The following is a 26,440-nucleotide window of genomic DNA, read 5'->3' on the forward strand; positions in this document are numbered from 1 at the left end:
GAATTAAATCGTAACAATAAACATTTGATTAGATAAAGGAACTTAATCTGACTTCTTAATAAGAGTATAATGTCATAAAAAAAATGTCATATAAAAATGTCATATAAAATATAGTCAGAGAGTTAAATGAGGCACACAAAGGAAAAAAAACCTCCATGAAGACTTAAATGTTTGTCTTTTGAATGCATGTTGCTGCTGTTGTTCAAAAGTTCATTAATAATATACAATAAGACGTGATTTTACCCAAGAACATATACTGTAAAGGTTTGTCCAAACTTGTACATAAAATGCAAAAATAAATGAATATGTCATACATCAGAACATGTTTTCAACATAAAAGAAGCATTTAGTTTGTTACAACACGTACCTTTATATTGTTCACGTACTCTTAGACTTCGGTTGCAGATGAAGACGACAATTGCAACAACAGAAATGGCCAAGCAGACTATTAATATCACTATTCCAATAAATAGTGAATGTGTTGTTTGCACTAGAAGACAAACCAACAAGATAGACATATCAATGTTGATGTTATCAGCATAATTTGAGTATTACTCTCATTATGAACACCATTTCATACCAAGATCCAGTTTAGTTCCATCTCCAAATAATATCTCTCCACATGTGGCCACAGCACAGTAATAAGTCCCATCATCAGAGGAGCTGATGTTTTTAGAGAAGCGATAGACACAGCTCTTTGGAGATGAGTGAATGCCAGTTTTCTTTCTACATTCATCACGGCCACTTCCGTCAGTGTAGATGAGGTCTGGATGAGATGCATTTGATCCGGCTCTGAACCAGTAAACACTGTGTCCTCCTGGACATGTCTTGTTCTTGTAGTCAGAGAGGACTGAACACTGGAGAGTCACAGAGTGTCCTGGATGGACTGGATCAGAAACTGTTGGCCACTGAACAACAGTATAGTTTGATGTCCTTTCAGTGTTTCCTATGCAATGCAAAACTATGTTAAAAACTTGAGACCTCCACACACATTTTGAAAACAGTATTGAAGTATATTTCAAATATAAATTTAAGTATTGTAATGAAAATGGGAAATTTAGTCATGCTTTAAAGTTAAATAGATGAAGTTATTACCTTTTACTAACAAATATGTTCCTCTCCATACAGGAATAATCCACTCCGTGATTGCACAATGGTACATTCCCTCGTCTTCTTGGGTTGTCCTCAAAATGGTCAGGTTACTAAAATTCTTATGGGTATTTATGTCCAATCTTGAGCGGGGAAACTCTGATCCATACTCAGGTGGTGCATTTTGATGCAGTATCACAATTAATTTCAGAGTGTCACCAGCACTCTGCTTGTACCAGTAGAGTTGTTTAAAGCTGAACACATCATTAGGGAAAGCACATGTCAAGTTTGCAGGTTCACCAAGTTGAACCGTGATCACTGGAACCAGAGTATCTGAATTAAGTGAAAATATAGAATACACATTGTAAATAACAATCACTGTATGATGTAGAAAATGAATTATGCAAAAAGATGACATATGAACCTCCAAACATTTTGTAGGAATGCAAATTCTTAATTGCATAGAGAATGTACAGAATTACATGGTACTTACATCCTTGATGAAGAACAAGCAGTGTTACCCATAACACGATCATCTTGACATTGTCTCTTGTTAGGAACCTTTCTGGTATTTCACTGAGTAAAGGAGGTGATGTGACGTGGCCACGACACTGAATGTCACACTGAGAAATGCATGTGATTGGTTGTCACAGATTCAAAGTGCACTTCCTGTCACATTAGTCTTATCCTGTTCTTTGTGAAGCATATTTCACCTCTCATTCTTCACCATTCACTCAGTCATTTTAATGATAATCTCAAAGATTTTTGATTTTATGAATTTTGGGAACTTTTCCATTACTGCTCTCATCTTGTAGTGCTTTTCATCTTTGGTCGGCATGTCCGGCTTCTGTCCTCACTCTGCATGTAGGTGCAAAACTCTGCAATGAGCTAAACACACTTCTAACAGTGGTTGAAGGCAGGAGTGGCCTGTGAGGATTTTACTGGAACAAACAGTGAAACTGTGAAAAAATAGCATCAGAAATGAAATTTGATGATATTGATTACAAATCAGAAAAAGACAAGATACCATAAACAAGTGTCAGACCAAACATACTGTAAAGACAAACTAGTACAGAAACATGGAAACTGGATTCACAAAAGTAAAATGTTAAACTAAACATAACACAAAAAGTAAGGAAATTTGTCTTTAGTAGATTATTTCTTTGTTCTAACAATGCTTCTTGGCAATAAATCTTATACTGTTAGAAAACCTGTTTATTTCCGTTTTAAATGGTGCCACATTTGTAAGGAACATGCATTTGTGGGATGAGCAGCAGAGCTGAGTATGTGGGTTGCGCCCATGAAAAATATGCCAAATCTTCTCTGCCAATGCCAAACAGCTTATTTTGCTGTTGCTATTGACTCTTGTTTTGAGCTTCTGGTACCCCCAGGTGCTGCCAATCAGGTGATAGAGTAACATCTTCTGGTGGAGGCAGTGTGATGGTGTGGGGCGGCATTTCTCTCTCTGGAAAAACGAGGCTTGTCATCATTGGAGGCAATCTCAATGCAGAGAGATATCGAGATGAGATTCTGCAACCAGTAGCGATCCCATATCTCCACAGTCTGGGACTGAACTCTATCCTCCACGATGACAACGCTTGCCCCCACAGAGCGGGGTTTATCAGAGACTACCTTCAGAATTTGGGAGTGGAGAGGATGGAATGGCCTGCCGGCAGTCTTGACCTCAACCCCATTGAACACTTGTGGGATTAGCTTGGACGTGCTGTTTGTGCCAACACAACCACGTTGGCTGACTTGCAACAAATGCTGGATGAAGAATGGGATGCCATCCCACAGCAGTGTGTGACCAGGCTGGTGACCAGCATGAGGAGGAGATGCCAGGCTGTTGTGGCTGTGTATGGTTCTTCCACACACTACTGAGGCTCCTGTCTGTTAAATGAATAAATTGTTAAATTGCCAATATGTCTTGTTTCTTCAAACTTCAATCATCCAATCCACCAAACACCAAACAAGAGTCAATGGCAGAATAAGCTGTTTGGCATTGGCAGAGAAGATTTGGCATACTTTTCATGAGCGCAACCCACATACTCAGCTCTGCTGCTCATCCCACAAATGCATGTTCCTTACAAATGTGGTATCATTTAAAAGGGAAATAAACAGGCTTTCCAACAGTGTAAGACTTTTTGCCAAGGAGCATTGTTACAACAAAGAAATAATCTACTAAACAAAAATTTCCTTACTTTTTGTGCTATGTTTAGTTATGTTGTCCTGTATGTATGATGAAGCATAGTATCATTAGTACAGATCAACACTAAAGAGACTGTGATACTGTGCCAAATAACAATGTGTAATGTGAGAGGCATCACTCGTACTGATGAACCTTCTGTGAACCTCGGCTTTACGGGGCTTTATAACGAGTTTAAGGTTATTGTTTAACTGTCTGACTGGCAACTTTTCAATTTCTGTTTTAAATGGTGCCACATTTGTAAGGAACATGCATTTGTGGGATGAGCAGCAGAGCTGAGTATGTGGGTTGCGCCCATGAAAAATATGCCAAATCTTCTCTGCCAATGCCAAACAGCTTATTTTGCTGTTGCTATTGACTCTTGTTTTGAGCTTCTGGTACCCCCAGGTGCTGCCAATCAGGTGATAGAGTAACATCTTCTGGTGGAGGCAGTGCGATGGTGTCGGGCAGCATTTCCCTCACTGGAAAAACGAGGCTTGTCATCATTGGAGGCAATCTCAATGCAGAGAGATATCGAGATGAGATTCTGCAACCAGTGGCAATCCCATATCTCCACAGTCTGGGACCGAACTCTATCCTACATGATGACAACGCTTGCCCCCACAGAGTAGGGTTTATCAGAGACTACCTCCAGAATTTGGGAGTGGAGAGGATGGAATGGCCTGCCAGCAGTCTTGACCTCAACCCCATTGAACACTTGTTGGATCAGCTTGGGCATGCTGTTCATGCCAGAGTGACCAACACAACCACGTTGGCTGACTTGCGACAAATGCTGGATGAAGAATGGGATGCCATCCCACAGCAGTGTGTGACCAGGCTGGTGACCAGCATGAGGAGGAGGTGCCAGGCTGTTGTGGCTGTGTATGGTTCTTCCACACACTACTGAGGCTCCTGTTTGTTAAATGAATAAATTGTTAAATCGCCAATATGTCTTGTTTCTTCAGACTTCAATAATCCAATCCACCAAACACCAAACAAGAGTCAATGGCACAACAAGCTGTTTGGCATTGGCAGAGAGGATTTGGCATATTTTTCATGAGCGCAACCCACATACTCAGCTCTGCTGCTCATCCCACAAATGTATGTTCCTTACAAATGTGGTACCATTTAAAAGGGAAATAAACAGGCTTTCCAACAGTGTAAGATTTTTTGCCAAGGAGCATTGTTACAACAAAGAAATAATCTACCAAACAAAAATTTCCTTGCTTTTTGTGCTATGTTTAGTTATGTTGTCCTGTATGTATGATGAAGTATCATTAGTACAGATCACTACTAATACTTTTTATTTACTGCCTATTTTTTACAACCTAACTTTGTGGGGAACAACAGGTTATGGAGAGTCCCTTGTATGCACTTTGCTTGTGTCAGTAGCTCAGCTTTATCTCTGGGGAACACCTCCAACTCAAGGAGTGATGTCCAAATGAGGAAATGTGCATCATGTAGCAGGTGGATGTGACTCCCTCATTGAGATCTGCTGATAGACCTGACAGGGGAGCAGAGGAGAGAGACTGAGATAGTGATGTAACCGACCTGCGTGCTGGTATTTGACATGTTAATTTTCTTCTTCCCAAAAATGCGCAAGGGTGCGAAGGCCCGTTCAGCGCTGCTTGCAGCTTTAATTTTCATTATTATTACTATTGCTTCTCAGCTTGATCATGAATAATCAGTCCAATTCTGAATAATGTAAGAAAAACATATTAAAGCAGCTAGTTCTAGAGAGCTGGTCAGTGCAGCGGATGCTGGTCTCAGTCAGAACACAGTTTAGAGAACTACACATTAACTAGCCTCCTCTAGTTATCTTACTATTAACTACAATGATACATACTTGGCAACTCAGTCAGCGTCTTTGAGTGTGCCCACCTGCATTGTTATCACAACCACTGACTGTAACTGATGCGTAATATTATTTGTCATGGTTTGTTATGGTCTGAGCAGGTTGGGAGGACTGCAGCCTCTGTGGTTGCATAGGCCAAAGGTGGGGATGTGCTTGCCGAGGCTACGAGTGGGAGGCAGGGCTTTGTTCAGGTTGTTCTCAGCAGGAAAGAAGAAATAGTGACAGACGGGTTCAATGAATTCAGACACAAAGAGCTAAATGTGGTGGGGCAGTCAAACAGGACTGTCTGACTGAAAGTTGTTAGCCTTACATTCATAGTATTTTTTTTTCAATTGTTGGAAAGTTTGAGGACATGAAGTATGAGTGGACCATTTCTAAACCTCCAGAGGTGGCTGCTTAGATCTGAGGCGGTCAGGTTCCTCAACATGTATAGGGAACCTACACATACACATGTATCTGATGTGAGAGACACTTAAGTGCAGAGGTAACCCCTGGCTGTAAATCACTGAAGTAGAGTATTATCATGATTCAGAAATAAAAATCTAAAATAAACTATTCAACTACTTAAACAAAAAGTAAAAGCTAAAAACTCTCTTCAGACACTTTACTCTTCATTCTGTTTGCCAAAGAATTTGTGGGCCAAAAACAAAAACAATGAGCTAAAGAAGCTACAATGGAGTACTCTCTTAGGGCTATTAAGCAGGGAGGATGTCTGTAGGTCCATAAACTGTATTAAAATGTCTTAAACTGTCCAAATAGTATGAATTGATCAATTTGACTCAAATATGAAACAATGACTTCTTAATTTCCACATTAACACTTGATCTGGTACATGTTCTAAAGGGAAAAGAGTAGTTTTGTTTTGTTAAGTTTTCTTCAGACATCAGGATCCAGATGAGACTCTGCTATTTCATTCTACAGTATTTATGTTATTTTATTCTGTTTGGTGCCAAGTTTACTTATTTTTCCATTTTGCCAAAGTGAATGTATTTCATTCTCAAAACACAGTTAGTATTACACATAGAAAGAATTTGAGCCATTTAGTTTAAGATTTTTTATTGCAACAGTAAATAATTTCAGATTGAGACAACAAGCAGTTTTCAAACACAAAATTTTGTGTTAATACAATTAAAGAAAAAAGATAAAATTGACATGAAATAGCTGATATGTAAGAAAGGCAACAATAATATGTGATAGACTATGATTGTCCTAAGTTTGTCAACAATTAAGGGATTTTTTTGAGTAAGGGTTAATATTTAATATTTAGCCAAGATAAAAAAAAACAAAACAAAACAATCACAAACAGATGCAAGTGCTCAATATTATCAACAGTATCAACATTTAACTCATGAGTACACTAGGGTTGGGCATCGAGAACTGGTCCTGAAATTTAGATTCCCAATGAATCATTAAGAAATTTTAATTTCGATTCCACTTATCAGTTCCCAAACACATTACATATCTACAAGGACCTGTCTCCATTATGCATCAACGCAACAGCTTGTTTGTTTACATATGAGCATGCATGGCTAACATCACAACAATATTGAGAGAAAGATGGACAGCGGTAAATGCTGTAAAGTGTGTCTTCACTTTATTTAAGAAAATGAAAAGGCAAAGTACAATGCATGTGGGAGGCTAATTAGCTGTACGTCAGGTTGCACATCAAATCTGACCAAATATTTAAGGCAGCACGGCGCCGGTCTCCCAGCCTGAGGGTGTCATCAGCCAGCACCTCCAGTAGAGCCAGGGATACCAAGCTGTGACACACTGTCTATGTATGTTTGTAAGTTTCTGTTTCCTGTTGTCATCAAGGTGTCACTTTTCTTTTTCAACTTTTTTTTGTTGTCCAGCAACATAAAGGAAGTCATCAGCTGCATTCAGACTGAAAACAGTGCTGTGTTGGTGTGATCAATGAAATACAATCCAGCAGTCTAGTGGGGGGAACAGATTATTGCGTTTAAAGGCTGATCAGAAAAACACTGCACAGCGGTTTGTTATACTCACAGACTGGATTAAACAACTCTGGAAAATTATCACACCACAACCCTATTTACTAGTGCGCACATGTGACATGTCTGTGTCTGCAGACCTCCGAAAAAGTGACAGCACACTATGTCATTGAGGGAAAGATGAGACAGAAAGTCTTCTGGACAAAAGCAGAAAGTTCAGTTAAAAAGACTTTGAAATGTCTTATTTTAATGAAACAATAAAAGTCATAGTAAACGCTTAAAAGAATGAAGATATTTTTGTTATTTAAACATTTGACCTCTTTTGTTTTTTACCACATTGGAATAGAAACTGGGAATTGTTAAGCAGAAACAGAATCAGAATCGATAAAATTCAGACGATACTCAACCATAGAGTACACACTGTCGTCTGAAAACTCTTTCTTCTTTCTTCTTCTCGTTGCTTTTCTTTCTGGGAAATTCATTGCAGTGTAGTTCATTTTGTCTTCAGCTTCAGTCTGTGCAGCAAATACAATGGTTATATATATAAAGTGATATATATACGGTGCCTTTAATGAAATAACAATACATTTCATTTTGTTTTTTCACTCACAATATCATATCCCTGTTGGCGCAAGTTGTCATGTCGAGCTTCTGAAATAGTGCTTTCCATTCCTAAAAATGAATTAAATCGTAACAATAAACATTTGATTAGATAAAGGAACAACCTCTATGAAGACTTAAATGTTTGTCCTTTGAATGCATGTTGCTGCTGTTGTTCAAAAGTTCATTAATAATATACAATAAGACGTAATTTTACCCAAGAACGTATACTGTAAAGGTTTGTCCAAACTTGTACATAAAATGTATAAATAAATGAATATGTCATACATCAGAACATGTTTTCAATATAAAAGAAGCATTTAGTTTGTTACAACACTTACCTTTATATTGTTCATGTACTCTTAGACTTCGATGGCAGATGAGGACGACAATTGCAACAACAGAAATGGCCAAGCAGACTATTAATATCACTATTCCAATAAATAGTGAATGTGTTGTTTGCACTAGAAAACAAACACACACAAAAAGAAAGATGTATCAAAGATTAAAGAGACTTATCAATCATGATGTTATCAACATAATTTGAGTATTACTTTAATTATTGACCACTAAATCATACCAAGTTCCAGTTTAGTTCCATTTCCAAATAATATCTCTCCACATGTGGCCACAGCACAGTAATAAGTCCCATCATCAGAGGAGATGACGTTTTTAGAGAAGCGATGGACACAGCTCTTTGGAGACGAGTGAATGCCAGTTTTCTTTCTACATTCATCATGGCTACTTCCATCAGTGTAGATGAAGTCTGGATGAGATGCATCTGATCTGGCTCTGAACCAGTAAACACTGTGTCCCCCTGGACACTTCTTGTTCTCGTAGTCAGAGAGGACTGAACACTGGAGAGTCACAGAGTCTCCTGGATGGACTGGATCAGACACTGTCGGCCACTGAACAACAGTATAGTTTGATGTCCTTTCAGTGTTTCCTATGCAATACAAAACTATGTTAATAATTAGAGACCTTCACACACACTGAAAACTGGTATTGAAGTATATCTCAAACATAAATTCAAGTTTTGTAATGAAATTGGGAAATTTAGTGACACTTTAAAGTTAAAGTAAAATAGATCACATTATTACCTTTAACTAACAAATATGTCCCGCTCCATGTAGTATTCGTCCACTCTGTGATTCCACAATGGTACATTCCCTCGTCTTCTTGGGTTGTCCTCAAAATGGTCAGGTTACTAAAATTCTTATCAATATTTGTGTCCAATTTTGTGGAAGAAAACTCTGGTGCATACTCAGGTGTTCTAGATTTAATCACTTTCAGGATTAATTTCAGAGTATCACCGACACTCTGCTTGTACCAGTAGAGATGTTTTAAGCTGAACTCATCATTAGGGAAAGCACATGTCAAGTTTGCAGGTTCACCAAGTTGAACTGTGACCACTGGAACCAGCGCATCTGAATGAAATTAAAATATAAAATACATGACATTGTAAATAACAGTTATTGTATGATGAAGAAAATGTATTATGCAAAAAGATGATATATGAACCAACCAAACATTTTGTTGCAAATTCTTAGTTATTTAGAGAATGCACAGAATTAGATGGTACTTACATCCTTGATGAAGAACAAGCAGTGTTACCCATAACACGATCATCTTCACATTGTCTCTTGTTAGGAACCTTTCTGGTATTTCACTGAGTAAAGGAGGTGATGTGACGTGGTCACGACACTGAATGTCACACAGAGAAATGCATGTGATTGGTTATTACAGATTCAAAGTGCACTTCCTGTCACATTGGTCTCATTCTGGTCTTTGTGAAGCATATTTCACCTCTCATTCTTCACCATTCACTCAGTCATTTTAATGATAATCTCAAACATTTTTGATTTTATGAATTTTGGGAACTCTTCTATTAATGCTCTCATCTTGTAATGCTTTTCATCTTTGGTCGGCATGTCCAGCTTCTGTCCTCACTCTGCATGTAGGTGCACAGCTCTGCAGCAAGCTAAACACACTTCCAACAGTGGTTGAAGATTTTACTTGAACAAACTGTGAAAATGTGAAAATACAGTGTCAGAAAAGATATTTGATGATATTGATTACAAATCAGAAAAAGACAAGATACCATAAACAAGTGTCAGACCAAACATATTGTCAAGACGAACTAGTACAGAAACAAGGAAACTGGATTCACAAAAGTAAAATGTTCGCATGTATGATAAAGTATCATTAGAACAGATCAACATATGTAGTATGAAGACCGATGCGTAGGTCAACTAATAAAGTTGTTCTTCATACTACAAGTGTTGCTTGAGTTCTCATCCTCTAGACTTCTTTCCTTTCTCCGCGCACCTTGGAAGTGAAGTTGTGCCAGAGACCCTTACTCTGCATCTACAGATCAACATATAAAATTTATACTGTGTCAAATAACAATGTGTAATGTGAGAGGCATCACTCGTACTGATGAACCTTCTGTGAATCTTGGCTTTATGGGGCTTCATAACAAGTTTTAGGTCATTGTTTAGCTGTCTGATTTGCAACTTTTGGTTCGATCTCACTGTTCTCATAGCGCCAAAAAAAAAGCGATAAATATTCACTGTGTACTACCTGCTCAGCACCAAATGACAAACAGGCACAGTTAGCAACTAGCTGGTGAACATAGTGGAGCATTTAGCAGCAAAAGAGCCAAATATTTCCCTCAAGAGTTGGTTGAAATGATAAATAGAGCTAAAAGAGTCAATATTGGACTTATATTCACCAGATATCCAGAAACATGACTCCAAATGAATAATAATGTTGCTCCATAACTGCTGGATCTGTAAATAAGCAACTAGCTAACAAGTTCATCATATCAACTTAAAGTTACTACGAGGAAACCTTTAACTGGTTATGAAACAGTCTCATGATGCCTCTGATGCTTCTTTATGACCTACATGAGCAAATGAGACCATCAGCAAGAAGACTGGCTATTTCTATACAGTTATTCTAAATGCCTGCCAGCAGGTCCTCAAGAAATCAGATGAAACGCTTTATGGCACACATACCATTTTTGGGGGCCTTGGGATACTTGAAAACTCATGAAAATTGGCACACACCTCAGAACTGGGAGACATTGCAAAGTTCACTAGTGATTGGGCTTGGGTGTGGCCAGTGGGCTCCACCCCCAAGCGCTAGGCCATTTTGGAACAAAGTTTCTTTGATGTTCATAAAATTTGGTGGGTTCATTGCTCTCAATGTTCCGACATAATACATATTTTTTCATTTTTTTTCTCCCAACTGAACATGTTTGAGGCCTTAGGATTTGCAAAAACTCATGAAACTTTGCTCCTATGTTTGAACTAGTAAATATTTCAATTAGTATCACGTGGCACGTTGGTTCTATAGTGCCCCCTAATTACTTTTAGGATTTTTGTGGTTTTAGGGGTGCTCAAAAACTCACTAATCTTTGCACATTCATCAGATGTGGTGTAACTTGATATCTGATACAGATCTTGGGGTTAGGTGTGGCAAAATGGCTTGAGGGTGCCCCCTAGAAAATTTCAAAGTCAAAGCTCCCACCTTTAAATTTGACATAGATGTATGAAATTGCGCACGCTGATGTAAAATCTCCTGACTTAAAAACAGCCTTTTGGAGCCATACCTTAAGTCCAACAGGAAGTCAGACATTTCGAATCTACTTCACATTTTTTCCGCAAAGTGAAGCCATTTACAGGCATTGTACTTTAATGAACTCCTCCTAGAGATTAATCCAAGCAATTTCAAATTTGGTACGTGATATCTAAAGACCTTTACGATGCTAAATTGCAAAGCTTTTTCATTTTCATGGAGTGCCCTTGGTTTGGTGGGCCGGTAAATTTTGCCAAAAACATGTTTGGGGCATTAAAAAGGAAGTTGTTGTATCTCCACTTTACATTGTCCAGTCTGCCCCAGATTTCTCATGCTTGATAAGAGTCCAGGCCTGAACACAACTACATGTCAATATTGAATCATAGTCATAGCACCACCTACTGACAACAGGAAGTCAGCCTTACATGACAAACATCATCCATTTTACATGAAATTTACATGGTGTGGTCTACACATGATATACAACAACATGACATATAATTAGTGGGTGTTCTCTAGCACCATATAGTGGACACAGAAACTGATAGTTATCTCTTACATACAATGTCCGATATTCATGAAAATGTATATCCATGTCAGTTGCCCTCTGATAAATGTATTGCTTCATTAATATTTCACTTATGTAGTATTGTCTATGGGCAACAGGAAGTGAAGCCTAAGTGACACATAGCTCCTCAAATGTATACACAGTTACCAATATGTCATCTCAAGCACCACATACTGCACACAAGAAATAATATTTTACCAATTCACACAGTGTCCGATAATCCTGAAAATTCAGAGCTGAGTCAATAGACCTCCAGTATTGAAACCATGGCTGCTACTCATTCCGACGGGTGCAAGGGCCCGTTCGTCACTGCTTGCAGTTTTAATTATTATTATTTCTTGTCAGATCGATCATGAATAATCTGTCAAATTCTGAAAAATGTAAGAAAAACATATTAAAAATGTTATTTTAAAATGTACACTCGCATTGTGGTCACAACCGGTAACTCTAACTGAAAAATATCCCACTGTGACCTTTCGGTTTTGTCCATGTCCTTACAGGTTCCTAAAAGTCCAGGTCATGACCAAGATGATAATTTCATACAGTAAACTGAATTTTCTAAAGTTAGCATTGAGAATTGTATAGCCTAGCAGTGGACTACAGTGTTTAAGTACATTTTTAACATTTCTAAAGTTAGCGATAGATGATTAGGGTTGAACATTTTCACCTGATCCAGACACCATGAGTCTAAATTTGCTGTGACACTCAAACAGGAAAGATGACTGAAAGATGTTAGCCTGACATTGAGAGTTTTTTTCTTTTTCTGTTGGGAGAAAGTCTGTAAAAACAGTGGTCACACGTAATGACAGCCGTTCTGCTGTTGGAAAATCTCGCCGATGCAACACAATCGGTGAAACGGCACTTTTCATTCTCTGTTTGTATCACTGACAGCTGTACAGACTGTTGAAGCAGGCATCATGTTGATATGAAAACAGTTGGTTCAGTGTGCATCTTCATCCATTTATGGCTCACTGTGGGAGTGGAAATGAGGCTTGTGCATGTGTGCTCAGCTCCTCAATGAATAAATAAAACAAAACCATGTGTACGCACAGCTTTTTAAATCTGATGAAAATAATACATATGCATATTTCTCTAATAGTGAATGTGTTGTTTGCACTAGAAAACAAACACACACAAAAAGGAAGATGTATCAATGTCTCTTAAAGAGACTAATCAATCATGATGTTATCAACACAATTTGAGTATTACTTTCATTATTGACCACTAAATCATACCAAGTTCCAGTTTAGTTCCATTTCCAAATAATATCTCTCCACATGTGGCCACAGCACAGTGATAAGTCCCAGCATCAGAGGAGCTGATGTTTTTAGAGAAGCGATAGACACAGCTCTTTGGAGACGAGTGAATGCCAGTTTTATTTCTACATTCATCACGACTTCCATCAGTGTAGATGAAGTCTGGATGAGATGCATTTGATCCGGCTCTGAGGTGATAGAGTAACATCTTTTGGTGGAGGCAGTGTGATGGTGTGGGGCGGCATCTCCCTCAATGGAAAAACGAGGCTTGTCATCATTTGAGGCAATCTCAATGCAGAGAGATATCGAGATGAGATTCTGCAACCAGTGGCAATCCCATATCTCCACAGTCTGGGACCAAACTCTATCCTCCATGATGACAACGCTTGCCCCCACAGAGCGAGATTTATCAGAGACTACCTCCAGACTTTGGGAGTGGAGAGGATGGAATGGCCTGCCAGCAGTCTTGACCTCAACCCCATTGAACACTTGTGGGATCAGCTTGGGTGTGCTGTTCGTGCCAGAGTGACCAACACAACCACGTTGGCTGACTTGCGACAAATGCTGGTAGAAGAATGGGATGCCATCCCATAGCAGTGTGTGACAAGGCTGGTGACCAGCATGAGGAGGAGGTGCCAGGCTGTTGTGGCTGTGTATGGTTCTTCCACACGCTACTGAGGCTCCTGTCTGTTTAATGAATAAATTGTGAAATTGCCAGTATTGTCTTGTTTCTTCAAACTTCAATCATCCAATCCACCAAACAGCAAACAAGAGTCAATGGCAGAATAAGCTGCTTGACGAGGCTATGAGTGGGAGGCAGGGCTTTGTTCAGGCTGTTCTCAGCAGGAAAGAAGAAATAGTGACAGACGGGTTCAGTGAATTCAGACACGAAGAGCTAAATGTGGCGGGGCGGTCAAACAAGAATGTCTGACTGAAAGATGTTAGCTTGACATTCAGAGTATTTTACTTTCAATTGTTGGAAAGTTTGAGGACATGAAGTATGAGTGGACCATTTCTAAACCTCCAGAGGTGACTGCTTAGATCTGAGGCAGTCAGGTTCCTCAACATGTATAGGGAACCTACAGATACACATGTATCTGATGTGAGAAACACTTACCTGCAGAGGTATGCCCTGGCTGTAAATCACTGAAGTAGAGTATTATCATGATTCAGAAATAAAAATCTAAAATAAAATATTCAACTACTTAAACAAAAAGTAAAAGCTAAAAATTCTCTTCAGACACTTTACTCTTCATTCTGTTTGCCAAAGAATTTGTGGGCCAAAACCAAAACAATGAGCTAAAGAAGCTACAATGGAGTACTCTCTTAGGGCTATTAAGCAGGGAGGATGTCTGTAGGTCCATAAACTGTATTAAAATGTCTTAAACTGAAATGTCCAAATAGTATGAATTGATCAATTTGATTCAAATATGAAACCATGACTTCTTAATTTCCACAGCAACACTTGATCTGGTACATGTTCTAAAGGGAAAAGAGTAGTTTGTGTTCTGTTTTGTTAAGTTTTCTTCAGACATCAGGATCCAGATGAGACTCTGCTATTTCATTCTACAGTATTTATGTTATTTTATTCTGTTTGGTGCCAAGTTTACTTATTTTTTCATTTTGCCAAAGTGAATCTCTTTCATTCTCAAAACACAGTTAATATAACACATAGAAAGAATTTGAGCCATTTAGTTTAAGAATTTTTATTGCAACAGTAAATAAATTCAGATTGAGACAACAAACAGTTTTCAAACACAAAATTTTGTGTTAATACAATTAAAGAAAAAAGATAAAATTGACATGATATAGCTGATATGTATGAAAGGCAACAATAATATGTGATAGACTATGACTGTCCTAAGTTTGTCAACAATTAAGTGATTTTTTTAAGTAAGGGTTAATATTTAATATTTAGCCAAGATAAAAACAAAACAATCACAAACAGATGCAAGTGCTCAATATTATCAACAGTATCAACATTTAACTCATGAGTACACTAGGGTTGGGCATCGAGAACTGGTTCCAAAATTTAGATTCCCAATGAATCATTAAGAAATTTTCGATTTCGATTCCACTTATCAGTTCCCAAACACGTTACATATCTGTAAGGACCTGTCTCCGTTATGCATCAACGCAACAGCTTGTTTGTTTACATATGAGCATGCATGGCTAACATCACAACAATATTGAGAGAAAGATGGACCGCGGTAAACGCTCTGAAGTGTGTCTTCACTTTATTTAAGAAAATGAAAAGGCAAAGTACAATGCATGTGGGAGGCTAATAAGCTGTAAGTCAGATTGCACATCAAATCTGACCAAATATTTAAGGCAGCACGGCATCGATCTCCCAGCCCGAGTGTGTCATCAGCCAGCACCTCCAGTAGAGCCAGGGATACCAAGCTGTGACACACTGTCTATGTATGTTTGTAAGTTTCTGTTTCCTGTTGTCAATAAGGTGTCACTTTTCTTTTTCAACTTTTTCTTGTTGTTCAGCAACATAAAGGAAGTCCTCAGCTGCATTCAGACTGAAAACAGTGCTGTGTTGGTGTGATCAATGAAATACAATCCAGCAGTCTAGTGGGGGGAACAGATTATTGCGTTTAAAGGCTGGTCAGAAAAACACTGCACAGCGGTTTATTATACTCACAGGCTGGATTTAACAACTCTAGAAAATTATCACACCACAACCCTGTTCACTAGTGCGCACATGTGGAATGTCTGTGTCTGCAGACCTCAGAAAAAAGTGACAGCACACTATATCATTGAGGGAAAGATGAGACAGAAAGTCTTCTGGACAAAAGCAGAAAGTTCAGTTAAAAAGACTTTGAAATGTCTTATTTTAATGAAACAATAAAAGTCATAGTAAACGCTTAAAAGAATGAAGATATTTTTGTTATTTAAACATTTGACCTCTTTTGTTTTTTACCACATTGGAATAGAAACTGGGAATCGTTAAGCAGAAACGGAATCAGAATCGATAAAATTCAGACGATACTCAACCATAGAGTACACACTGTCGTCTGAAAACTCTTTCTTCTTTCTTCTTCTCATTGCTTTTCTTTCTGGGAAATTCATTGCAGTGTAGTTCATTTTGTCTTCAGCTTCAGTCTGTGCAGCAAATACAATGGTTATATATATAAATTGACATATATATATATAATGCCTTTAATGGAATAACAATACATTTCATTTTGTTTTTTCACTCACAATATCATGTGTTTGTTGGCGCAAGTTGTCATGTTGAGCTTCTGAAATAGTGCTTTCCATTCCTAAAAATGAATGAAATCATAACAATAAACATTTGATTAGATAAAGAAACTTAATCTGACTTCTTAGTAAGAGTATGTCCTAAAAAATTGTTGGGATGGACATTTTCTTTGATTATTCATATAAAATATAGTCAGAGAGTTAAATGAGGTACACAAAGGAAAAACAACCTCTATGAAGACTTAAATGTTTGTCTTTTAAATGCATGTTGCTGCTGTTGTTCAAAAGTTCATTAATAATATACAATAAGACGTAATTTTACCCAAGAACATATATTGTAAAAGTTTGTCTGAACTTGTCCATAAAATGTATAAATAAATGAATATGTCATACATCAGAACATGTTTTCAGTATAAAAGAAGCATTTAGTTTGTTACAACACTTACCTTTATATTGTTCATGTACTCTTAGACTTCGGTTGCAGACGAGGACGACAATTGCAACAACAGAAATGGCCAAGCAGACTATTAATATCACTATTCCAATAAATAGTGAATGTGTTGTTTGCACTAGAAAACAAACACACACAAAAAGAAAGATGTATCAAAGATTAAAGAGACTTATCAATCATGATGTTATCAACATAATTTGAGTATTACTTTCATTATTGAACACTAAATCATACCAAGTTCCAGTTTAGTTCCATTTCCAAATAATATCTCTCCACATGTGGCCACAGCACAGTAATAAGTCCCATCATCAGAGGAGATGACGTTTTTAGAGAAGCGATAGACACAGCTCTTTGGAGACGAGTGAATGCCAGTTTTCTTTCTACATTCATCATGGCTACTTCCATCAGTGTAGATGAAGTCTGGATGAGATGCATCTGATCCGGCTCTGAACCAGTAAACACTGTGTACTCCTGGACACGTCTTGTTCTTGTAGTCAGAGAGGATTGAACACTGGAGAGTCACAGAGTCTCCTGGACGGACTGGATCAGATACTGTCGGCCACTGAACAACAGTATAGTTTGATGTCCTTTCAGTGTTTCCTATGCAATGTAAAACTATGTTAATAATTAGAGACCTCCACACACATTTTGAAAACAGTTATTGAAATATATATATATATATATATATATATATATATAAGTTTTATAATGAAATTAGGAAATTTAGTGACACATTAAAGTTAAAGTAAGATAGATCACAGTATTACCTTTAACCATTAAATATGTCCCACTCCATTCAAGATCAATCCACTCCATGACTGCACAATGGTACATTCCCTCGTCTTCTTGGGTTGTCCTCAAAATGGTCAGGTTAACAAAATTCTTATCTTTACGTACCTTCAATCTTGTGGAATTAAACTCTGGTGCATACTCAGGTGTTGCAGATTTAATCAGTTTCACAATTAATTTCAGAGTATCACCAGCACTCTGCTTGTACCAGTAGAGTTGTTTACTGTTGAGCTCATCATTAGATAAACATGTCAAGTTTGCAGGTTCACCAAGTTGAACTGTGATCACTGGAACCAGCGTATCTAAATTAAGTGAAAATATAGACTACACATTGTAAATAACAATCACTGTATGATGTAGAAAATGTATTATGCAAAAAGCTGATATATGAACCTCCAAACATCTTGTCAGCATGCAAATTCTTAGTTGCATACAGAATGCATAGAATTAGATGGTACTTACATCCTTGATGAAGAACAAGCAGTGTTACCCATAACACGATCATCTTCACAATGTCTGTTGTTAGGAACCTTTCTGGTATTTCACTGAGTAAAGGAGGTGATGTGACGTGGCCACGACACTGAATGTCACACAGAGAAATGCATGTGATTGGTTATTACAGATTCAAAGTGCACTTCCTGTCACATTGGTCTCATTCTGGTCTTTGTGAAGCATATTTCACCTCTCTTTCTTCACCATTCACTCAGTCATTTTAATGATAATCTCAAACATTTTTGATTTAATGAATTTTGGGAACTCTTTTATTACTGCTCTCATCTTGTAATGCTTTTCATCTTTGGTCGGCATGTCCAGCTTCTGTCCTCACTCTGCGTGTAGGTGCACAGCTCTGCAGTGAGCTAAACACACTTTTAACAGTGGTTGAAAACAGGAGTAGCATGTGAGGATTTTACTGGAACAAACTGTGAAGATGTGAAAAAAAAGTATCAGAAAAGATATTTGATGATATTGATTACAAATCAGAAAAAAACAAGACACCATAAGCAAGTGTCAGACCAAACATATTGTAAAGACGAACTAGTACAGAAACAAGGAAACTGGATTCACAAAAGTAAAATGTTACACAAGTCACATTGTCATGCATATACGATGAAACAAAGTATCATTAGAACAGATCAACATATGTAGTATGAAGAACAACTGTTGCTTGAGTTCTCATCCTCTAGACTTCTTTCCTTTCTCCACGCACCTTGGAAGTGAAGTTGTGCCAGAGACCCTTACTCTGCATCTACAGATCAACATATAAAATTTATACTGTGTCAAATAACAATGTGTAATGTGAGAGGCATCACTCGTACTGATGAACCTTCTGTGAATCTTGGCTTTATGGGGCTTCATAACAAGTTTTAGGTCATTGTTTAGCTGTCTGATTTGCAACTTTTGGTTCGATCTCACTGTTCTCACAGCGCCAAAAAAAAAGCGCTAAATATCCACTGTGTACTACCTGCTCAGCACCAAATGACAAACAGGCACAGTTAGCAACTAGCTGGTGAACATAGTGGAGCATTTAGCAGCAAAAGAGCCAAATATTTCCCTCAAGAGTTGGTTGAAATGATAAATAGAGCTAAAAGAGTCAATATTGGACTTATATTCACCAGATATCCAGAAACATGACTCCAAATGAATAATAATGTTGCTCCATAACTGCTGGATCTGTAAATAAGCAACTAGCTAAGAAGTTCATCATATCAACTTAAAGTTACTACGAGGAAACCTTTAACTGGTTATGAAACAGTCTCATGATGCCTCTGATGCTTCTTTATGACCTACATGAGCAAATGAGACCATCAGCAAGAAGACTGGCTATTTCTATACAGTTATTCTAAATGCCTGCCACCAGGTCAGATTCCTCAAGAAATCAGATGAAACGCTTTACGGCACACATACCATTTTTGGGGGCCTTGGGATACTTGAAAACTCATGAAAATTGGCACACACCTCAGACCTGGGAGACATTGCAAAGTTCACTAGTGATTGGGCTTGGGTGTGGCCAGTGGGCTCCACCCCCAAGCGCTAGGCCATTTTGGAACAAAGTTTCTTTGATGTTCATAAAATTTGGTGGGTTCATTGCTCTCAATGTTCTGACATAATACATATTTTTTCAATTTTTTTCTCCCAACTTAACATGTTTGAGGCCTTAGGATTTGCAAAAACTCATGAAACTTTGCACCTATGTTTGAACTAGTAAATATTTCAATTAGTATCACGTGGCACGTTGGTTCTATAGTGCCCTCTAATTACCTTTAGGATTTTTGTGGTTTTAGGGGTGCTCAAAAACTCACTAATCTTTGCACATTCATCAGATGTGGTGTAACTTGATATCTGATACAGATCTTGGGGTTGGGTGTGGCAAAATGGCTTGAGGGTGCCCCCTAGAAAATTTCAAAGTCAAAGCTCCCACCTTTAAATTTGACATAGATGTATGAAATTGCGCACGCTGATGTAAAATCTCCTGACTTAAAAACAGCCTCTTGGAGCCATACCTTAAGTCCAACAGGAAGTCAGACATTTCGAATCTACTTCACATTTTTTCCGCACAGTGAAGCCATTTACAGGCATTGTACTTTAATGAACTCCTCCTAGAGATTAATCCGAGCAATTTCAAATTTGGTACGTGATATCTAAAGACCTTTACGATGCTAAATTGCAAAGCTTTTTCATTTTCATGGAGTGCCCTTGGTGTGGTGGGTCGGTAAATTTTGCCAAAAACATGTTTGGGGCATTAAAAAGGAAGTTGTTGTATCTCCACTTTACATTGTCCAGTCTACCCCAGATTTCTCATGCTTGATAAGAGTCCAGGCCTGAACACAACTACATGTCAATATTGAATCATAATCATAGCGCCACCTACTGACAACAGGAAGTCAGCCTTACATGACAAACATCATCCGATTTACAGGAAATTTATATGGTGTGGTCTAAACATGATATACAACAACATGACATATAATTATTGGGTGTTCTCTAGCACCATATAGTGGACACAGAAACTAATAGATATCTCTTACATACAATGTCCGATATTCATGAAAATGTATATCCATGTCAGTTGTCCTCTGATAAATGTATTGCTTCATTAATATTTCACTTATGCAGTATTGTCTATGGGCAACAGGAAGTGAAGCCTAAGTGACACATAACTCCTCAAATGTATACACAGTTACCAATCTGTCATCTCAAGCACCACATACTGTACACAAGAAATAATATTTTACCAATTCACACAGTGTCCGATAATCCTGAAAATTCAGAGCTGAGTCGACAGAACTCCAGTATTGAAACCATGGCTGTTACTCACTCCGACGGGTGCAAGGGACTGTTCGTCACTGCTTGCAGTTTTAATTATTATTATTTCTTGTCAGATCGATCATGAATAATCTGTCAAATTCTGAATAATGTAAGAAAAACATATTAAAAATGTTATTTTAAAATGTACACTTGCATTGTGGTCACAACCGGTAACTTTAACTGAAAAAAATCCCACCGTGACCTTTCGGTTTTGTCCATGTCCTTACAGGTTCCTAAAAGTCCAGGTCACGACCAAGATGATAATTTCCTACAGTAAACTGAATTTTCTAAAGTTAGCATTGAGAATTGTATAGCCTAGCAGTAGACTACGGTGTTTGAGTACATTTTTAACATTTCTAAAGTTAGCGATAGATGATTAGGGTTGAACATTTACGTTACGCAATATTTCATCAGCCTTACACTTTGAGGCCAAAATAGAATTTCATGAAAACCAAACAGGAGGTTCGTTATGGTGTGAGCAGGTTGGAAGGAGTGCAGCCACTGTGGTTGCATAGGCCAAAGGTGGGGAGTGAGATATGATTGATGAAGCTACGAGTGGGAGGCAGGGCTTTGTTCGGGCTGTAAACAGCAGGAAAAAAGAAATAGACAGACGGGTTTACCTGATCCAGACACCATGAGTCTAAATTTGCTGTGACACTCAAATAGGAAAGATGACTGAAAGATGTTAGCCTGACATTGAGAGTTTTTTTATTTTTCTGTTGGGGGAAAGTCTGTAAAAACAGTGGTCACACGTAATGACAGCCATTCTGCTGTTGGAAAACTTCGCCGATGCAACACAATCGGTGAAACGGCACTTTTCATTTCCTGTTTGTATCACTGACAGCTGTACAGACTGTTGAAGCAGTCATCATGTTGATATGAAAACAGCTGGTTCAGTGCACGTCTTCATCCATTTATGGCTCACTGTGGGAGTGGAAATGAGGCTTGTGCATGTGTGCTCAGCTCCTCAATGAATAAATAAAACAAAACCATGTGTATGCACAGCTTTTTAAATCTGATGAAAATAATACGTATGAATATTTCTGCTTTATACATACTAAGGATGTGACCTAATACAAATACATTATTCAGCAAAGCGCAAATAGTGGGTTTTTCACAAACATTAATTTCGTATAAATATTTTAAAAATCATTAGTTTTCAGGAAGAAGAAAAAAACTATGTCAAATACCAGCATGCAGATCAGTTACATGACTATCTCAGTCTCTCTCCTCTGCTCTGCTGTTATGTCTATCAGCAGGTCTCAACTAGGGGAGTCACATCCACCTGCTACATGACGCACATTTCCTTATTTGGACATCACTCCCAGAGTTGGGGGTGTTCCCCAGAAATAAAGCTGAACTACTGACACAAGCGAAGTGCTCCCAAGGGACTCCCCATAACCTGTTGTTCCCCTTCTCCTCTCTTAAAAGTTAGGTTGTAAAAAATATGCAATAAATGAAAAGTGCAAACCAAGAATCGCCTTTGAAGTTGTTCTCTACACATTACATGCTATGCTGTCTCTGTGTTATGGGTGTATAAATAAGAGGTCTGTCTGCATGTTGGTGATGCACTTGGTTTTAGCTCAGTAGTCAGAGCAGTCGGCTATGATCTTGCACGCTGTGGTTCGAGACCTGGGGTGGGGACCTCCTACGTAAGATAGTTCATTCATAAACACTTATTTTAACACTTTAATATCCTAAAATTAAAAGCATGATAAAAACAAAAACTGGATTTATACACTTATTTCCATTTTTATTCGAATACAAATATAAATATAAATTTGCTGCCTCAACAAATATATACAAATACAAATACTTGGCTCTCCGCACAACCCTAGTGCATACACACAGTTTTAGTCATGAATCTACACAGAGTTTTATGCATCAGGCCCCAGGCTTCTGCAGAATAACCACACACACCTCTACACACATCAGACTAGTCGGTTATAACTCGATATTGCCTTTTTATGAATGACACGTCAGGTTAGCAGGGCTCATCACAGCCCCTTTTCCAACTTCTTTTCAGAAGAAGTAGCGTCTCATGTTTTATCCTTGAGACACACTGCGGTGCTGTTGTGTAACGTTCATTTTTAAACTATGTGACCATTTACGAGGTGAGAAGGCTACATTAGAGTTATGGCTGAAATAGCATTGGTCCAATCATGACTATTTCATCTTTTAAAACTGGATGTTCCCCCCCACTTCAAAACTCACTCCAGCACTGCTGGGTCTATATGTAGCCATAGATATCACCACATTTCAATAAATACAAATGTATTAAAATAAACAGATTAGTATGTCTTAAATTCTGTTTTATTTTATTAAACTGCATAACAGATTGGGTTTTTATTATAGCTGCATTACAGACTGAATATCATAATTTACTGCATCTGTCTGTCAATAATGTTATTGTTTGTGAGAAAAAAAGTGTTAGTGGAGCTTTGAGTTGAGATTATTTTGTCACAGCACTCTCATTGACTCAGGAGTACAAACTTCAGAGGATATTAGGACGTTTAATAAAGTAAACTGTTTATATATATATCTATATATATCTGTTTATATTATTACATTTATTTTTATTGAAATGTGACAATATCTGTAGTACATATGGAGCCTCGGAGCCAACACTGTTGGTGCAGTCATGCAAAGTGAATGTGTGTCAGACTCAAAACACAGTTAATATTATACATAACATAACATAATTAATATTTAGCCAAGATAAAAAATAAACCAAACAATCACAAACCGATGCAAGTGCTCAATATTATCAACAGTATCATCATTTAACTTGAGAGTACACACAGTCCTCTGAAAACTCTTTCTTCTTTCTTCCTCTTGTTGCTTTTCTTTCTGAGAAATTCAGTGCAGCGTAGTTCATTCTGTCATCAACTTCAGTCTGTGCAGCAAATAAAATAGTTATATATATAAAGTGACATACAACCCTAGTGCAACCCTAATGGAATAACAATACATTTCTTTTCTTTTTTCCACTTACAATATCATGTACCAGCTGACGCGAGTTGGCATGTCGAGCTTCTGAAATAGTGCTTTCCATTCCTACAAATGAATTAAATCATAAAAATAAGTGTATGATAGTTAAAGGAACTTAATCTGACTTTTTAGTGAGAGTATAATATCATGAAATAAAAAAAAAAAAATTCGTGGATTCACATAAAATATAGTCAGAGAGTTAAATGAGGTACACAAAGGAAAAACAACCTCTATGAAGTCTTAAATGTTTGTCTTTTGAATGCATGTTGCTGCTATTGTTCAACAGTTCATTAATAATCTTACCCAAAAACCTATGCTGTAAAGGTTTGTCCAAACTTGTACATAAAATGCAAAAATAAAAAAATAAATAAATTAATATGTCATACATCAGAGCATGTTTTCAATATAAAAGAAGCATTTAGTTTGTTACAACACTTACCTTTATATTGTTCACATACTCTTAGACTTTGGTTGCAGATGAAGACGACATTTGCAGCAACAGAAATGGTCAAGCAGACTATTAATATCACTATTCCAATAAATAGTGGATGTGTTGTTTGCACTAGAAAAACAAACACATACAAAGAAAGATGTATAAATGTTTCTTAAGGAGACTTATCAATCATGATGTTATCAACATAATTTGAGTATTACTTTCATTACTGAACACTAAATCATACCAAGTTCCAGTTTAGTTCCATTTCCAAATAATATCTCTCCACATGTGGCCACAGCACAGTAATAAGTCCCAGCATCAGAGGAGCTGACGTTTTTAGAGAAGCGATAGACACAGCTCTTTGGAGACGAGTGAATGCCAGTTTTATTTCTACATTCATCACGACTTCCATCAGTGTAGATGAAGTCTGGGTGAGATGCATCTGATCCGGCTCTGAACCAGTAAACACTGTGTACTCCTGGACACGTCTTGTTCTTGTAGTCAGAGAGGATTGAACACTGGAGAGTCGCAGAGTCTCCTGGACGGACTGGATCAGACACTGTCGGCCACTGAACAACAGTATAGTTGGATGTCCTTTCAGTGTTTCCTATGCAATGCAAAACTACGTTAAAAATTAGAGACCTTCACACACATTTTGAAAACAGTTATTGAAATATATATAAATATATATATATATAAAATTTGTAATGAAATTAGGAAATTTAGTGACACTTAAAGTTAAAGTAAGATAGATCACAGTATTACCTTTAACTAATAAATATGTCCCGCTCCATTCAAGATCAATCCACTCCATGACTGCACAATGGTACATTCCCTCGTCTTCTTGGGTTGTCCTCAAAATGGTCAGGTTAACAAAATTCTTATCTTTACGTACCTTCAATCTTGTGGAATTAAACTCTGGTTCATACTCAGGTGTTGCAGATTTAATCAGTTTCACAATTAATTTCAGAGTATCACCAGCACTCTGCTTGTACCAGTAGAGTTGTTTACTGCTGAGCCCATCATTAGATAAACATGTCAAGTTTGCAGGTTCACCAAGTTGAACTGTGATCACTGGAATATGCGTATCTGAATGAAATGAAAATATAGAATACACATTGTAAATAACAATTATTGTATGATATACAAAATGTATGTAAAAAGCTGATACATGAACCTCCAAACATCTTGTAGAAATGCAAATTCTTAGTTGTATACAGAATGCATAGAATTAGATGGTACTTACATCCTTGATGAAGAACAAGCAGTGTTACCCATAACACGATCATCTTCACAATGTCTCTTGTTAGGAACCTTTCTGGTATTTCACTGAGTAAAGGAGGTGATGTGACGTGGCCACGACACTGAATGTCACACAGAGAAATGCATGTGATTGGTTATTACAGATTCAAAGTGCACTTCCTGTCACATTGGTCTCATTCTGGTCTTTGTGAAGCATATTTCACCTCTCTTTCTTCACCATTCACTCAGTCATTTTAATTATTATCTCAAAGATTTTTGATTTAATGAATTTTGGGAACTCTTCTATTACTGCTCTCATCTTGTAGTGCTTTTCATCTTTGGTCGGCATGTCCAGCTTCTGTCCTCACTCTGCGTGTAGGTGCACAGCTCTGCAGTGAGCTAAACACACTTCCAACAGTGGTTGAAAACAGGAGTAGCCTGTGAGAATTTTACTGGAACAAACTGTGAAAATGTGAAAATACAGTATCAGAAAAGATATTTGATGATATTGATTACAAATCAGAAAAAGACAAGATACCATAAACAAGTGTCAGACCAAACATATTGTAAAGACAAACTAGTAAGGAAACTGGATTCACAAAAGTAAAATGTTACACGAGTCACGTTGTTCCGCATGTATGATGAAACAAAGTATCATTAGAACAGATCAACACTTGTAGTATGAAGAACAACTTTATTAATTGACTAACGTGTCGGTCAAGTAATAAAGTTGTTCTTCATACTACAAGTGTTGCTTGAGTTCTCATCCTCTAGACCTCTTTCCTTTCTCCGCGCACCTTGGAAGTAAGTGAAGTTGTGCCAGAGACCCTTACTCTGCATCACCAGATCAACATATAAAATTTATACTGTGTCAAATAACAATGTGTAATGTGAGAGGCATCACTCGTACTGATGAACCTTCTGTGAA

General features: G+C 37.6%; 1 protein-coding gene and 1 gene segment (V, D, J or C); both read right to left on the bottom strand.

Annotated features, from left to right (window-relative positions):
- Positions 1–560: 560 nt before the first annotated feature.
- On the bottom strand, positions 561–9,310 carry LOC137188692 (uncharacterized). The gene is made up of 5 exons (XM_067598316.1): positions 9,268–9,310; positions 8,782–9,108; positions 8,262–8,627; positions 3,677–3,756; positions 561–857 (listed from the first exon to the last, which is right to left on the bottom strand). The coding sequence occupies exons 1-5, from the start codon at positions 9,308–9,310 to the stop codon at positions 561–563; spliced, it is 1,113 nt and encodes a 370-aa protein (XP_067454417.1).
- Positions 9,311–23,569: 14,259 nt separating this feature from the next.
- On the bottom strand, positions 23,570–25,559 carry LOC137188781 (probable non-functional immunoglobulin lambda variable 3-32). The segment is given in 4 exon segments: positions 23,570–23,739; positions 23,839–24,363; positions 25,003–25,359; positions 25,517–25,559. Coding segments are annotated over 3 exon segments (549 nt in total).
- Positions 25,560–26,440: the final 881 nt, after the last annotated feature.

The sequence above is a fragment of the Thunnus thynnus genome, chromosome 9, assembly GCF_963924715.1.
Source record: "Thunnus thynnus chromosome 9, fThuThy2.1, whole genome shotgun sequence".
NCBI classification, from domain to species: domain Eukaryota; kingdom Metazoa; phylum Chordata; class Actinopteri; order Scombriformes; family Scombridae; genus Thunnus; species Thunnus thynnus.